The sequence below is a fragment of the Gorilla gorilla genome, chromosome 20 (assembly GCF_029281585.2).
Source record: "Gorilla gorilla gorilla isolate KB3781 chromosome 20, NHGRI_mGorGor1-v2.1_pri, whole genome shotgun sequence".
Classification (NCBI taxonomy): domain Eukaryota; kingdom Metazoa; phylum Chordata; class Mammalia; order Primates; family Hominidae; genus Gorilla; species Gorilla gorilla.
Window position 1 is genome coordinate 57,509,712 of NC_073244.2, and position 15,837 is coordinate 57,525,548.

At 51.4% G+C, this 15,837-nt stretch overlaps 1 protein-coding gene across 8 annotated transcripts in view; it reads left to right on the forward strand.

Annotated features, from left to right (window-relative positions):
- Positions 1–691: 691 nt before the first annotated feature.
- Positions 692–15,837, forward strand: part of CCDC61 (coiled-coil domain containing 61) — a 45,220-nt gene continuing 30,074 nt past the window's right edge. For 2 of the 8 annotated variants that reach the window (XM_063701466.1, XM_031004554.3), the window contains exons 1-5: positions 4,676–5,302; positions 8,238–8,396; positions 8,649–8,731; positions 11,773–11,930; positions 13,352–13,513. In XM_063701466.1, coding sequence (XP_063557536.1) covers positions 5,290–5,302; positions 8,238–8,396; positions 8,649–8,731; positions 11,773–11,930; positions 13,352–13,513 — 575 coding nt within the window. In that variant the 5' untranslated portion in view covers positions 4,676–5,289. Of the gene's footprint in view, positions 753–4,661; positions 5,303–8,237; positions 8,397–8,648; positions 8,732–11,772; positions 11,931–13,351; positions 13,514–15,837 lie in introns of those variants that run through there. The other 6 variants (XM_031004555.3, XM_055369782.2, XM_063701467.1 and 3 more) reach the window with 6 other exon arrangements.

Genomic DNA, 15,837 nt, shown 5'->3' on the forward strand with positions numbered 1-15,837 from the left:
TTTCCTTTCTTAAAGAGGTCCCTCCTCCCCCATCCCCGCGCTCAATTCCGTTAGCTGGATCCTTCCAGTTCATGACTGATCGGTTTAAAATATGGGTCGTTCAAAAGCCGTGTGAACCCGGGCTAGTGGCTATACCCCTCTGAGACTGTTTTCTTAGTGGTAAAATGGAAATCATAATAACTTTGCAGGGCTGTTATAAAGTTTAAATAAGCCAAGTCCTGCAAAATGCTTAGTGCAGGTTTGGAATGCACCAAGCGATGACAAATCTCAACCTGTCTTTATGCTGAGACCACTCCCCAGTTTCCGGAGCCGCGGCCACTATCTCCCCATGCGCATGCACACCCGGCTCTCCCTTCCAGGCCCTCCCCACCACGTGGGCGCGGCCTACCCTCCCGCAGGGGGTAATAGGTGGAGTCAAGGGGCTACTTCCGGGATTCTTTCCCTTCCACTCTGGGGAACAACCTTTTTGTATGACTGGCAGCATTATTAGCCAGTAGTGATTAGAGAAGAGCCCGACGTTAGGTGCTTCCCCCAACCCATTTGGGACAGCCTCTTCCGAGTTAGCCAATTGGAAGCTTTGGAGGGCGGGTTCTCCTCTGGGGGAGGGACAGAGTGATGGGCGTCTCTTTTGGCTAATGGAAACTTGGCTGCTGGTAAGCTCTGACCAATCAGAAGCGAGAACGCCGGATCCTGGGGCGGGGCTGGAGCTTCGTCAGTTGAACCGCTCGCGAGGAGGGTTGCTAGTGGAGAAGGTGAGAGGCCGCGGGAGTGGCGGGTGCGCGGGCCGTGGTGGAGGTCTTAGGTGGAGGGGAAGGGGCTTCTCTCGGGGGAGAGTGGGCTGCGGTGGGCAGCTGACCTGGCCTTGTAGGAATCGGGAGGGAGGGTGCCCTTTAACAAGGGTAGGCGCTTGATTGAGGGGTTGTGAGGCTGAGCGCAGCATGTGAGTTGGGGGTGATCTGTATATCGCAGGAGGGTCTTCAATGGGGAAAGTTGTAAAGCAGGAGACAGCAGATGGTAAAATATAGAGATGTCCTTGGAATGCAGCGTGGCGATTTAGTAGGAGGTTTTAAGGCAGAGGGTTATTACAGCGCACTATGCTTTACAAGCTTTGATTTGGGTGAAAGTCGTGGGAAGAAGCAATATTGAGGAAGGGAGGGAAGGAGACCTCCAGGGATGAGCATGTACTTTAAAGAGATGTGAAGCCCTATCATGCCTGTGGCGTTTGCTATGTGCTGTGCACCTGCCAAGTGTTTTAGGTGAATTAACTCTTAAACTTACTCTACTGATGGTTAAGAATGTGGGCTCTGGCGTCGGGTTGAATCCCGAATTTGAATCCTGGCTCTGCCACTGATCATTACTGTGGCTTTGGGCGAGTTGTTTAACCCTTCTGTGCCTCAGCTTCATCATCAGTAGAATGGCATCATCTCCGTCTATACCATTGGCTAGCTTCACCCTCTTTATCTAATGAGAACTCCCACGTGTGTATTTCCAGCCTGGATCTCTGCCCTGAACTCCAGACTCATATCGTGGCCGACTCTTCTCTCTTTGGAAGTTCATCTGACATTCAGACATAAACTTGTCCCAAACCAATCTTGCGATTTCTTCCTTTCAACCTCCAAACCCAGTTGATGGGACATTCATCCTGCCGGGTACTAAGATCAAGAAGCTTGGAGTGTTCTTTTTTTTTTTTTTTTTTGAGACAGAGTTTCGCTCTTGTTGCCCAGGCTGGAGTGCAATGGCGGGATCTCGGCTCACTGAAACCTCCGCTTCCCAGATTCAAGGGAATTACAGGCGCCCGCCACCACACCCAGCTAATTGTTTGTATTTTTAGTAGAGAAGGGGTTTCACTATGTTGGCCAGGTTGGTCTTGAACTCCTGACCTCAGGTGATCCACCCGCCTCAGCCTCCCAAAGTGTTGGGATTACAGGCGTGAGCCACCGTGCCCGGCTAGCTTGGAGTCTTCTTCACTTCTCCCTTTTGTCTTACTTATATATGGTCTAGCAGATCACATTAGCTCTGTCTTCAAAACACATCCAGAATCCAACCACGCCTCACCAGCTCCTTTGCTACCACTCTGGCCTCAGTTTGTCTCCTGCTCTTACCTGGTTTGTTGCAGTGGCCTTCCAGGTGGGCTCTCTGCCTCTCACTGTTAGGGGGATACTAGTAGAACAGAAGTCAGGTCAGGTTGCTCCTCCTTTCAAACCTTCTCCTGGCTCCCACGTTACACTGCAAAAGTCTTCACCATATCCACGAGGCCCCAACCTACTGGGTTCCTCCTCCTCCCTCCCCTCAACTCCCATCACTTCTCTCAGTCCCCGGCTCACTCTGCTGCAGCCACCCTGGCCTCCTCTCTGTCCTTTGAACATAGCGAACACATTGCCATCTCAGGGCCTTTGTACTCGCTGTCCCTGAACGCACTGCCACCTCAGGGCCTTTGTACTCGCTGTTCTGTCCTTCTGGATCAGGTCTTTTCAGGTGTCTGTGTGGCTTCTTCCACACCTCTTTCAGGTCTCCGCTCAGATGTCAGCTTCACAACCAGGCACTTGCTAAAATACTACTCAAGCTAAAATAACTCCTTTCACCGTATGGCCCCTCACTTGGCTTTATTTTTCTTCATAACACCACTACCTGATATAGATGATTATTATTATTATTTTTGAGATGGACTCTTGCAGGTCACCCAGGCTGGAGTGCAGTGGCACGATCTCGGCTCATGGTAGCCTCCACCTCCTGGGTTCAAGTGATTCTCCTGCCTCAGCCTCCCAACTAGCTGGGATTACAGGTGTAGGCCAGCATGCCCAGCTAATTTTTACATTTTTAGTAGAGACGGGGTTTTGCCATGTTGGCCAGGGTGGTCTCAAACTCCTGACCTCAGGTGATCCACCCAGCTCAGCCTCCCAAAGTGCTGGGATTACAGGCGTGAGCCACTGTGCTGGGCCTATTATTTTTTGAGATAGAGTCTCGCTCTGTCACCCAGGCTGGAGTGCAGTGGCATCATCTCAGCTCACTACAACCTACGCCTCCCAAGTTCAAGTGATTCTCCTGTTTCAGCCTCCCAAGTAGCTGGAACTACAGGCATATGCCACCACGCCTGGCTAATTTTTGTAATTTTAGTAGAGATGGGGTTTCACCATCTTGGCCAGGCTGGTTTCGAACTCCTGACCTCAAGTGATCTGCCCACCTCAGCCTCCCAAAGTGCTGGGATTACAGGCGTGAGTCACTGTGCCTGGTCCTCACATCAATTATTGTTGGTTTATATCCACTGGGCTTCTTGGACCTCCCCACTAGAGTGTTTGACTCCATGTGAATATGGAACCCAGCACCTAGAAGAGCACATGGTGTTTAAAAAGTGTTGCTTCTCCTATACTGTCCTCACCACCCTTTGGGGTCTCCCTGTGGTATGGGGCAGGGTTGCTGAACTAGGAGGGTCATGTGTGGGGTGGTAGGGTCAGAGGTGGGGGAATAAACTGGGCAGATTGTGGCGCCCAAGGGCAGAAGGAACCTTTAGTGTCTGAAGGAATTTGGAGGAAATGCAGATTCCTGGGCCCACCCCCAGAGTTTCTGCTTGTGTATAGTTGGGACCCGACCTAGGGAGCTGCATTTTCATAAGCACTTGTGGTAAGGATTATGTTCCTTGGCCATCACTGTGAGAAACACTGTTAGGCTGGTTCAGAGTTTGCTGGGGCCACTGTGGTGATTGAGACAGCTCCTGACCCAGCCTGGGAGTCAGGGAGGGCTTCCTGCAGGAGAGGGGATTGGAGCTGAGACCTGGAGGATGACAGGGAATGAGCCGAGGGGAGAAAACCTTGGCTGTATCCCCAGTGTCTAGAACCCCATTCCCTGGCATCTCCCGTTAAATTCACAAGCAGTCCCTGAAGATACAAGATTGATTAAAATGGCTCTGCCCTCACGGGCTCCTGGTCTGTCAAATAATCAACAGATCACACAGATGGTAACGGAGTGCCAGCCACTGTTTGAAGCACCTTATATACATTAAATAATTTAGTTCAACAACAACCCTATAAGATAGGAGCTCTTATTATCCCGCTTTACTGATGGGGGGAAGGCCCAGAGAGGGCAAGTACTTTGCCCAAGGACACACCAAGGATAAAGGCAGCTGGAATCTGAACCCAGAAGTACCCAGCCTGCAGCATGTGCCATGCTTAAGGTGTGAGGCTGCATTTGGGTTAGTTCTGGGAGGAAACAGGAGGTGGTCAGGGAAGGTCAGCTGGGTAAGGGGAAGGAAGATGAATGTTTCTGTCTTTCATAGTGGGATCCTAGACAAGCCTCAGTTTCATCCTCTGTATAATGGGGATGGTTATAATACCCACCAGAGAGCAGAATTTAGGGTGAGTCATTCATTGGGTTAATAAGTGTGCATGGTCCTTATCTAAGGCAAAAGTTTGCCTTTGAGAGATAGTGGGAGAGGGAGTTGATGCCCCAGGGGGAACTGCGGTGCCGCAGTGTGCACTGTAGAGATTTCATTGCTTGGTTCCCCAGAGGGCTTCTCTGTCTCTACAGTCTATGGGGACAATGTGGAAGGCTTTGGTCTGTATTCTGGGGCAGTGAAGGGGGGGTTCTATCCAGCCTCAATTCACCCACGTGGTGGGGAGGTGAGGTCAGAATGGGGTCGGGAAGGGGGTCATCCAGGCCAGGCCACGCGTGTGAATGTGGGGCGGAGGGCTGCTGCAGGAGAGAGCCCAGCTAGGGTATGGCTGGGCTGGAATATGTGTTGGCGGTGGTGGGGAGCTGCAGAGTGTGGGGAAACAGCCATCAGGTGCGGGCTGCCAAGGGCAGTGATTTGCCCGTGTCTGGTATGGGAGGTAGTGATGTAGATTTGTCTTTGGTGAGCCCAGCGTGGAGAGTTTTCAGCTCCGGCCCCGGGGTAAGAGCTGTGAAATCTGTGAGCTATCTGGGGAGAGCCATTTGGAAGGTGTAGCCAGGGGCGGTGATGTAACGCTGGAAAGGAAAGGGGTCATCCTAGTGAATGATGAGAGGGAGAGAGCTGGGGGCTGAAACACTGGGTGTAAGTGTGCCAGCGCCATGATGTCATGAGGCCCGAGAACTGGGTCAGGTGTGTGGGCCAGGATGGGGCCTGCAGGGCAGCTGCACAGTGCTCGCAGGGATGGGGTGGTGACGTCATGGGTTGGTGAGGGCGGGGCCTCGAAGGCACCGCTGGGATGCGTGAGGTCAGGAAGGAGGCAGAGGCTGAGAAGAGGAACTGGGAGAGGCTCAGGACTGGAATGAAATCAGCCACCAGGATGAGCCACTGGCCATTCCGAAGCAAGGATGGAGGATGCAGGTAGAGGGACAGGGTCCGCGGCGGGAGGGGAGAGGGGGCTCAGGGTCCGGGGAATCCTAGAAGTGGCGGTGGTGGTGGGGTCAGTGGGGAGGAGGGGTTGTTCAGAGAGGACTCTCTAAAGGCAAGAGAGGTGGAAAATGTGTGTGCGGGTGGAGTGGGGGTTGGGGGTGGGGTTACAAGCAATTTGGGAGGGAACAGGATCCAGGTGAAATATGGGAGTGATGGAATACAGGCTGAAAGTGGGATGTGTGGAGCAGAACCTTGAGCAAATATGCGGGAAGAATGCAGGTGGAATAACGGGGTGCATTGAAGTTGAATATGCGGGAGCCCTAGGAGACCGTGGGTGGCTGGTGTAGGGAGGAGAGTGCGGCTGCCTCCCTGCCCCCAAATCTGGGAGAGCAGGATGGAATGAAGGGGCTTTGGACGGGAGAGAGGGGGCTGGTTTCCGGGGAATGTAGCGTGAGGGTTGGGCTGGAATATGTGGAGTGGGAGGTTCTGCAGAGAGGAGGGGAAGGGGAGTCCAGAATTCCGTGGCCATCTGGGGGACAAGTGACGGGCAGCTGGGGTCAGGGAGGCCGTGTGGAGCTGGCATGGGTGTGGGATTTATTCCATCAGCAGTTACTGAGCACTTAGGACATACCTAGAGGAGGGGATGGGGCCGGACAGCGGGTGAAGTTTGTGGAGATGAGAGAGGTGTAAGTGTGCAAGGGGAATTGAGTTTAGGCAGAGTATTCGGTGGCTCAGTGTCTGGGATCAGGGCGGGGTGGGGGCTAAGGACAAGGCAATGGGATGCCGAAAGGGGCTGCTCTTCGCGGGGTGGGTATGGGGGGTTTCTGCCGAGCAGTGGGGAAAGGGGAGTTGGCGGCGGGGATGCGGTGTGGCGGGTCCCCTTCCTCTGTGCGGTCTCCTCCCGGGAGTTGGGGACCACGAGTGGGGGCGGTGATGCTGTGCGGCTCCTCAGGTGTTCAGTTCCGTGGGTGCCTCCTACGCCTTGGTAACCCGGACGGTGTTGCCGCTGATAGGTTCTGGGAGCCGGAGGGGGTGGGGTTGATGGGCGGGGTTTAGAACACCCAGTGGGGCGGGGCCAGTGCTGCCACGCACTGCATTGGGGTCAGGGGATGTGGGATATGCGGCAATTTGTTTGCAGCGAGATCGAGATTATTATTTTTTATTTATTTGTTTTTTCTGAGACAGAATCTTGCTCTGTTACCCAGGCTGGAGTGCAATGGCATGATCTTGGCTCACAGCAACCTCTGCCTCCCGGGTTCAAGCGATTCTCCTGTCTCAGCTTCCCGAGTAGCTGGGATTACAGGCACCTGCCACCACGCCCAGCTAATTTTTGTATTTTTAGTAGAGACGAGGTTTCACCATGTTGGCGGGGCCGGTCTCGAGCTGACCTCAAATGATCCACCCTCCTCGGCCTCCCAAAGTGCTGGGATTACAGGCGTGAGCCAACGCACACGGCCGAGATCGAGATTATTAACCTGGACTTATAAACCATCAGAGAATGAAAGCACAGTTGCCAGAGTGTGAATTTTCCAGGGGAAGGGGATCCCCGAATTCATCAGCCCTTCCAAAGCACTCTTCTCCCAAATGAAGTTAAGAGCTGTGATCTAGAGAGAGGTGTCTGTCAGGATGTCTAGGGCCTACGCCATTGCCCTTGGGCCTCCGAGAAAAGAGATCTGTGGATGGGCCTGGGGGGTGGTAATTTGGGGGCCCCTGAAGTGAACTTGCAAAAGGTTGTGGGACTATTCATTTATCTGCAGAAGGCTCAGAAATTTCATTAGATTCTCAAAGGCTCAAGGACTCTAAAAAGGTTAAAAATCCCTTACCTGGAGTTTCAAGGATCATCTTTCTTGCCTCATAATATTGTATTTTCTGATATTAGATTTTATTTTATTTTTTGAGATGGAGTCTCCCCCTGTCGCCAGGCTGGAGTGCAGTGGCACCATCTCGGCTCACTGCAACCTCTGCCTCCTGGCTTCAAGCGATTCTCCTGCCTCAGCCTCCGGAGTAGCTGGGATTACAGGCACGGGGCACCACACCTGGCTAATTTTTTTGTATTTTTAGTAGAGATGGGGTTTCACCATTGTTGGCCAGGCTGGTCTGGAACTCCTGACCTCATGATCCACCTGCCTCGCCTCCCAAAGTGCTGGGATTACAGGCATGAGCCACCGCACCTGGCCTGCTCTGACCCCCTTTTAAAAGTTCGGCTCATCCTACTCCAATACCCCCGTCCCTCTTTCCAGCTTGACTTTTCTCCACAAATGTTTGCTGAATGAATGAATGAATAATAATAAATATATAATGAGTATAAGACTTAATAAATTAATACTAATATTAATCATGATTCTTTTGTTGGCCATCATGTATTTCTTTTCTTTCTTTTTTTTTTTTTTAACTGAGTCAGGGTCTCACTCTGTCACCCAGACTGGAGTGCAGTGGCAAGATCACAGCTCACTGCAAGCTCTGCCTCCAGCCTCCCGAGTAGCTGGGACCACAGGCATGCACCACCACACCTGACAATTTTTTTGTATTTTTAGTAGAGGTGGGGTTTCACCACATTGCCCAGGCTGGTCTTGAACTCTTGAGCTCAAGCGATCCTCCTGCCTCAGCCTCCCAAAGTGCTGGGATAACAGTTGTCAGCCACCGCGCCCGGCTTGGCAATCATGAATTTCTAGTATCCAGCACATATTGGACACAGCAGCCTCCAGGTCACAGTACCAAGTACTTTTATACATATTGCCCAATGTAATCCTCACAACAAGTCCACGAGGTTGGTGCCATTATTATACCCATTTTCCAGAGAGGTGAATTCGCTTTCCCAGGATGCCACAGCTGGTAAATGATGGAGCCAGGATATGAGGCCTGGCCTTCCAACTCATGAGCCTGGGCTCTGAGCTCCTCTAGGTTTCTCTCTCATCTCCTTCTCCAGCAACCTTGGCCATGGACCAGCCGGCTGGCCTGCAGGTGGACTACGTCTTCCGGGGTGTGGAGCATGCCGTGCGGGTGATGGTTTCTGGGCAGGTGCTGGAGCTGGAGGTGGAGGACCGGATGACGGCTGACCAGTGGCGGGGCGAGTTCGATGCTGGCTGTGAGTGTGCCTGCCTGGGGTGGGCTCACCTTTCCTCTCCTGGGATCAGCTTCTCCCAGAATATCAGGCCACCCTGAATCCTGCCCACCTGCCTCTTCTTTGTCACCAGAAGCTCTCCAGTGTGGGGAGGGGTGTAGGTCTTGTTGCTCAAGCCAGAGACACTGGAGTCGGGTAGAATTGCAGAGCTTAGGTGCATTGCCCTGGGGCTGGGCAAGCGGTCAGACCTCAGGAGAGACTTTTCTCCCCACCCAGTCATTGAAGATTTGACTCACAAGACAGGGAACTTCAAACAGTTCAACATCTTCTGTCATATGCTGGAGTCAGCCCTCACTCAGGTAGGGCCCGGGTTGGCGGGTCGGGGTGGGAGGGGGGTTCTGTCTTCCAGGTTCCAGGGGGCTTGATGCCCATCTGATGTACGTAAGACCCTCTACCTTCTCTTTCATTGTGGGAAGAGGGCGATCATTTTCTTCTTTTGCCAAGTGTAAATGCTTCATTTTGAACTTAATGATAGTTATTCTCATGTAGAAAATTTAGGTCACAGAGAAATATAAACAAGAAAGTAAAAATCACTCCAGCCCTAATACTCGCTTCTGTTAATATTTTGGTGAAAATCACTCCAGTCATTTCTCCATGTCTCTGTTTGTTTCCAGATACGTGTGTGTGTGTGTGTGTATGTGTGTGTATGCATTTGCAGACCTGTAATTATATATAGTTTATATAATTTCCAAGGTATTCTGCAACCTGCTTTTTTTGGTTTGTTTGTTTATTTTTTTTTTTGAGATGGAGTCCCGCTCTGTCGCCCAGGCTGGAGTGCAGAGGCGCCATCTCAGCTCATTGCAACCTCCGCCTCCCAGGATCAAGCGATTCTCCTGCCTCAGCCTCCTGAGTAGCTGGGATTACAGGCGCACGCCACCATGCCCGGCTAATTTTTTGTATTTTTAGTAGAGACGGGGTTTCATCATGTTGACTAGGCTGGTGTGGAGCTCCGGAAATCAGGTGATCCACCCGCCTCTGCCTCCCAGAGTGCTGAGATTACAGGCGTGAACCACTGCGCCCAGCCTGCAACTTGCTTTTAAAGGATTCAGCAATATCTCATAAAAATGTAGTCACATCAGTGAATATAGCCATTCATTCATTTCATTTGCTGAGCATTGACAGTGTGTCAGTCATTGTGGGGGACACTGGGGATACAGCAGTGAACAACAGACAAAACCCCTGTCCTCATGAGGCTGACATTTTGGAGAGACAGACAAATGAAAAAATACATAATGTCAGGTACTTAAAAGTTTTTGTTTGTTTGTTTGAGATGGAATCTCACTCTGTCTCCCAGGCTGGAGTGCAGTGGCATGATCTCAACTCACTGCAATCTCTGCCTCCTGGGTTCAAGCAATTCTCCTGCTCAGCCTCCCGAGTAGCTGGGACTACAGGCGTGTGCCGCCACACCCGGCTAATTTTTGTATTTTTAGTAGAGATGGGGTTTCACTGTATTGGCCAGGCTGGTCTTGAACACCTGATCTCAAGTAATCCTCCTGCCTTGGCTTCCCAAAGTGTTGCAATTACAATCGTGAGCCACCATGCCCAACCTAAAAGTAATAATCGGTGGGGAAGAAGCAGGTTAGAACTTAGAGTGACAGGGATGGGTGGTATTTAGATATCTTTTTTTTTTTTTTTTTTTGGAGACAAGAGTTTTGCTCGGTTGCCCAGGCTTAGTGGCACAGTCTCAGCTCACTGCAACCTCCGCGTCTCGGGTTCAAGTGATTCTCATGCCTCAGCCTCCCAGGTAGCTGGGACTACAGGCCTGCCCACCATGCCCGGCTAATTTTTGTATTTATTTATTTATTTTTTTTGAGACACTATCTGTGTAGCCCAGGCTGGAGTGCAGTGGCATGATATTGGCTCACTGCAACCTCTGCCTCCCGATTTCAAGCAATTCTCCTATTTCAGCCTCCCGAGTCGCTGGAATTACAGGCATGCGCCATCATGCCCGGCTAATTTTGTATTTTTAGTAGAGACGGGGTTTTGCCATCTTGGCCAGGCTGGTCTTGAATTCCTGGCCTCAAGTGATCCACCTGCCTCGGCCTCCCAAAGTGCTGGGATTACAGGTGTGAGCCACCGCACCTGGCCTGGACAAACGATAGTTTCTTAAAGGTTAGTTGCAATGTGGAATCTGCATCCTCATCAGTGAACTTTTTGTATTGTTACATTAAATTCCACTGACTTATCTTGCATTTTGCATGGATATTTTTTTACCTGCGGATGATTTTGTAACATCATGCATTGGTCATTTGGAAAATATTGGTTCAGTAAGTTGTGCAGATTTTCCAAATGTTGACACATTTCCTTATATAATATCCAGAAGTCACATTTGTTAATATCCTCACCGATTTCCCCAGGAAAGTCTGTGAACACCGAGAAGCTATCAGACACCCAGTGGAAGATACAAGTTTTCCAAAATTCTAATTTTAAGTGCAAAGCTCGAATTTTGTTATTGGCAAGACAACCTGTTAGCTGTTTTTCTTGAAGTGACAGGCTCACTTTGTTCGTTTTTGAGAAAATGTCTGCCAGATAGTCCGAGTCTAAATAACCATAGTTTTGTCTGTCAGTCGTTTTTTTTTTTTTCAAGTAAAAATAGTGTTCCATGAAAAGTGACTAATTTAGCTCAAAACTCAGATGCAGAAGTGCTTTTTCCCGAGACCATCGTCATACTGTGGCGTGCACAGAAGTACTTGATGTGTACTTCCCATTTTCTTGCTCAACATAATAAAGAGATGTGTGCTCTAGGGGCTGAATTCAATAAAATTAATAATTTTTACTGCTTCATCAAGAACATTCCGATGTTTCATTTCCTGTGTTTTATGGTTGATTTGCTTATTTACTTGTTTGTTTATTTCTCTTCCCCAGCCCCCCACTGAGACTGGGGAGATACAATAACCTCCAGTACCATTCGGTGCCAGGGGCTTGATTTCTCCTAAGGCACCAGCAGTTTTTCCCACCATTGCTTTTGTACCATTCGCACACATGTCAACACAGTGAAAAAGACAAATGACGTCTTTGTATTATTATGAAAGTAGCTTTGACCTCAGTGGAGATCCCTGAAAGGGTCTCGGGGACCCCCCCAGGGATCTGGAGACAGCACTCGGAGAGTCACAGGTCTAAGCTGTTCTCTCTGGTTGAGCATTTAGGTTCTTTCTGGTTTCTTCCTTCGATGAAGTCCTTGTGTCTGCCCTAGGACAGGGCCATGTTGATCGCCAGCCTTCGCGTAGGAAAGCCTAGCCCGCCTAGAGAACGGGAAGGACTGTGGCCCAGGTGTGTGCTAGGTGCCCTCCGTGTGGCAGTGGCGGGTGCTGTGGCAGCTCCTCCTCTCCTCTCCTGACAGAGTAGTGAGTCAGTCACCCTGGACCTGCTGACCTACACAGACCTGGAGTCCCTGCGGAACCGCAAGATGGGGGGCCGCCCAGGCTCCTTGGCCCCCAGATCGGCCCAGCTCAGCTCCAAGCGCTACCTGATCCTCATCTACTCCGTGGAGTTTGACAGGTGGGAAGAAGGGTCTGGCTCCAGGGCCAGGCTGGTGGGCGGGGTGGGAGAGGATGTGGGTAGGCCTTAGGAACCCCTGGCACCCAGGCAAGGTGATATTGGTTAAGCCTTGCCTTGGGAATCTTCCCTGTTGGGGTTTGTATCATTTAGTATTGTGTTTGGCTACAAGTAGCAGAATAACCATCACCAGTGCCCTAAACAAACAATACATCAAACAAATAATACATCACGTAACAAGATGTCTAGGTAGGTGTCTGCCACCTGTTTAACAGTTCCACTAGGGACTCAAGCTCTTTCTTTTTTTATTTTTTTCCCTTTACTGTCGTTAATATGTTGGCTTTTTTTTTTTGAGATGGAGTCTCACTGTCTCATCCAGGCTGGAGTGCAGTGGTGTGATCTTGGCTCACCGCAACCTCTGCCTCCCAGGTTCAAGCAATTCTTGTGCCTCAGCCTCCAGAGGATCTGGGACTACAGGCACCCACAACCACGCCTGGCTAATTTTTGTATTTTTAATAGAGACGGGGTTTTGTCATGTTGCCCAGGCTGGTCTTGAACTCCTGGCCTCAAGTGATCCTCCTGCCTCAGCCTCTCAAAAGTACTGGGATTACAGGCATGAGCCACCATGCCCGGCTTGGCCTTTTGACTTCATCTTTATCTCTTCATGGCCACAAAATAGCTGCTGGATCCTCCAGACATTGCATCTATATCAAGGCAGGAAGAAGAGGGACAGGGCTGAGTTTGTTAATTGCCTTTGCTGTTTTTATCAGGAAAAAAAAAAGTGTTCCCAGAAGACTCCCAACAGAGTTCCTGTAATATGTGGCCAGAGGTGGTCACATGCAAGGGATGCTGGGAAAATGAATATCTGGCTTTCTAGCCTTTATAGGGGGAGGCAGCAAGAGAGTTGGGAATGGCAGTTGTGTAGCTAGGTGACCGTGTCTGTCCCATGTGTTAGTAGCCACTGGATTTCTTAGTGGGAAGTTACCAATCCTCTGTGAATAGCATCTCATGGGGCCGTTAATCACAATGGCTCACCTTTCCCCAGCCAAGCCAGGGTCACCCAGGCCAGGCCAACCAGAATCCCCCGCTGTGGCATCTGAATTAGGATTGTGTTTGGCTGCAAGTAACATGATACCAGCATTCCCTTCATCAGCAGTGTGTGACAAGGAAGTTCCCCCAGACTACACCAGGGCTGCCAATCCCAGTGGTCCCCAAATTGTTATATAAGAGGCTTTCACAGGTGGTGACTGGAACAAGGGGTCCGGGGACAGGGAGGGGCCTTGAGGGTGTGCTCATAAGCCTCTAGGACAGTGCAGTTTTTGGAATTGTGTGTTTTCGTACTCTGTGGCTCTCAGAGGCTGGTGTTTACCCTCAGGTGCATTCTTGGCCTCTGAGATGCCACGGTTTTAATCCTCCCTCCTCAGGATTCACTACCCGCTGCCCCTCCCGTACCAGGGCAAGCCAGACCCCGTGGTTCTGCAGGGCATCATCCGGTCACTGAAGGAGGAACTGGGCCGCCTGCAAGGGTTGGAGGGCCAGAACACTCGGGACACCCGGGAGAATGAGATCTGGCACCTGCGGGAGCAGTGAGTCTTGGAGGGGTGGGCAGCTGGGGTGGGTGGGGGGCCCTCCCATCATGCACTGCGGGGCCCATGCTTGGTCCTGTGGGGAGGATGACTGTCCTTCGCCCACTACGTATTTATTCTTTTTTTTTTGAGACAGAGTCTCATTCTGTTGCCCAGGCTGGAGTGCAGTGGCACGATCTTGGCTCACTGCAGCTTCCTCCTCCCGGGTTCAAGCGATTCTCCTGTCTCAGCCTCCCAAGTAGCTGGGATTACAGGCACGCGCCACCATGTCTGGCTAATTTTTGTATTTTTAGTAGAGATGGGGTTTTGCCATGTTGGCCAGGCTGATCTCAAACTCCTGGCCTCAAGTGAACTGCCCACGTTGGCCTCCCAAAGTGCTGGGATTACAGGCATGAGCCACTGCGCCCGGCCTCTGAGCCCCTCTTCTGTACCTTTGTGCTGGGTGGTGCTGGGGACATAGTGGTGACCAAGACTATCTTGGCACTGCCCTCCTGGGACTCTGAGTCCAGAGAGGGAGGCAGATGTGTTTGCAGACAGTGAAGGCTCTGGGTGGGGTACCTGACCCTGCCTGGCATGGGAGGGGTGTTCTTGGCAAAGGGAGCAGCATGTGCAAAGGTTGGGGGGAGGTCGAGCTCTATGTAGGTGAATCCACCTTCATGGGGTGCACCTTCTGTGCTAGCCCGTCCCTGCCACTCACGTAGTGCCCAGCCCTGGGGGAGATGGGTGCTAAGTATATAACCACCTGAGTATATCATTACCGATGGAGATGAGTGGGGCAGGAAAGGGAGCCTGAGCTGTGGGAGGCTGTCACAGGCCTCCACTGGGGTGTAGGATGGGTCAGGCCCAGGGGCTGGGGAAGTGTTGTAGGCAGAGGGAACAGCCTGGGCAAAGTCCTTGTGTTAGGTGGGAATGCGGTGAGAACAAGGGAATGAATGAAGTGAAAGAAGCAAAGGCCTGTGGCGTATATATTCATGCCTGCCTTGTGCTTGGTTCTGTTGGGGAGACGAATCTGGGGCTTGATCGCTACCGGGAAGAGGCCTGGCTCATTGGGGAGGACTAATAATATTTTTAGTAATAATATTACCAGTAACTAATATTTACTGAACATTTAACTGTATGCCAGGGCTGCTCTGTGCTTTATGATTAAATTCATTTTATCCTCACAGCCACCCTACAAGGTAGGCACTGCTATTATCACCGTTTGACAGAGGCCCAGAGAAGTTAGGGAACTTGGCGCAGGTCACACAGTGGGTAATATGGCTAGGCTGGACCTTAGATCCAGGCAGCCAGCGCCGAGCCTCTGTTGTTTCCCCAGCTGTTTGCACTGTTGGTGGCTGCAAGCCCAGGACAGAGCGCTAAGTGCTGACCTGGAGGACCAGTCCTTATGGGAGCTCACGGGGCTGGGGAACCCCGCCGGTCTTTGGAGGAGCTCGCCTGTGTACGGCTGGGCCGAGGAAGGCCGCAGTGGGGAGGCCAAAATTTATCCTCAGGATCTGCTCTCAGGCTGTGTGTGTGTGTATGTATGTGTGTGTGTGTGTGTGTGTGTGTGTGTGTGTGTGTGTGTTCGTGCGCGCGTTTGCTCTGTCTCAGGGTGTGTGTGTGTGTGTGTTTCTAGGTTTGTGTTTCTGGGTGTGTGTTTCCCAAGATGGCCACAAGGTGGCGCCCTCCACCCTTTGGCACCAACCACAGGAGCCTTGAGATCCCACCGCTGCTCAGTGGCTTCTTATCTTCCTCTTCCCAGCCAGGAATTAGGGAGTTTGGGAAGGTTCTGAGATTTATTCATCCATTGAGCCAACATTTATGGAGTTCATACTGTGCCAGGCACACTGCCTGACGCTAGTTAATGTTTATTATGCTAGACATGGTCTAAGCACTGTGAATAGATTCTTACAGCCTAACAGGCGGGCATTCTTATTATCGTCCCTCTTCACAAATGAGAAAAGATGGCCTGAGGCTCAGAGATGCGAAGTGAAACTGCCCAGGGCCACCCAGCTTGTTAACAAGTGGAATAGAGTTGAATGCAGGGCGCCCGGCCATGCAGCCTGGGGTCCTGTGCAGTGAACCAGACAGGTGGAGGCTCTGCCCCCAGAAAGGTGGGATCCACATGGGAAACGGACACTCCTCTACATGCCAGGTCTGCCGGGGTTGGTGCTAGGAAGGAAAGGTATAGAGGGCTGGGAGAGCGGAGAATGTCAGGGGCAGGTAGGCTTCCCGGATGACTGGAGTCGTTCTTGCCAGGAGAAGAAGGAGAGAAGGTTCTGGGAGGTGAGAACTGCATCTGGCTGGAGCCTGTGGGAGAGGGAGGCAGGAGGAGAGGAGGGGAG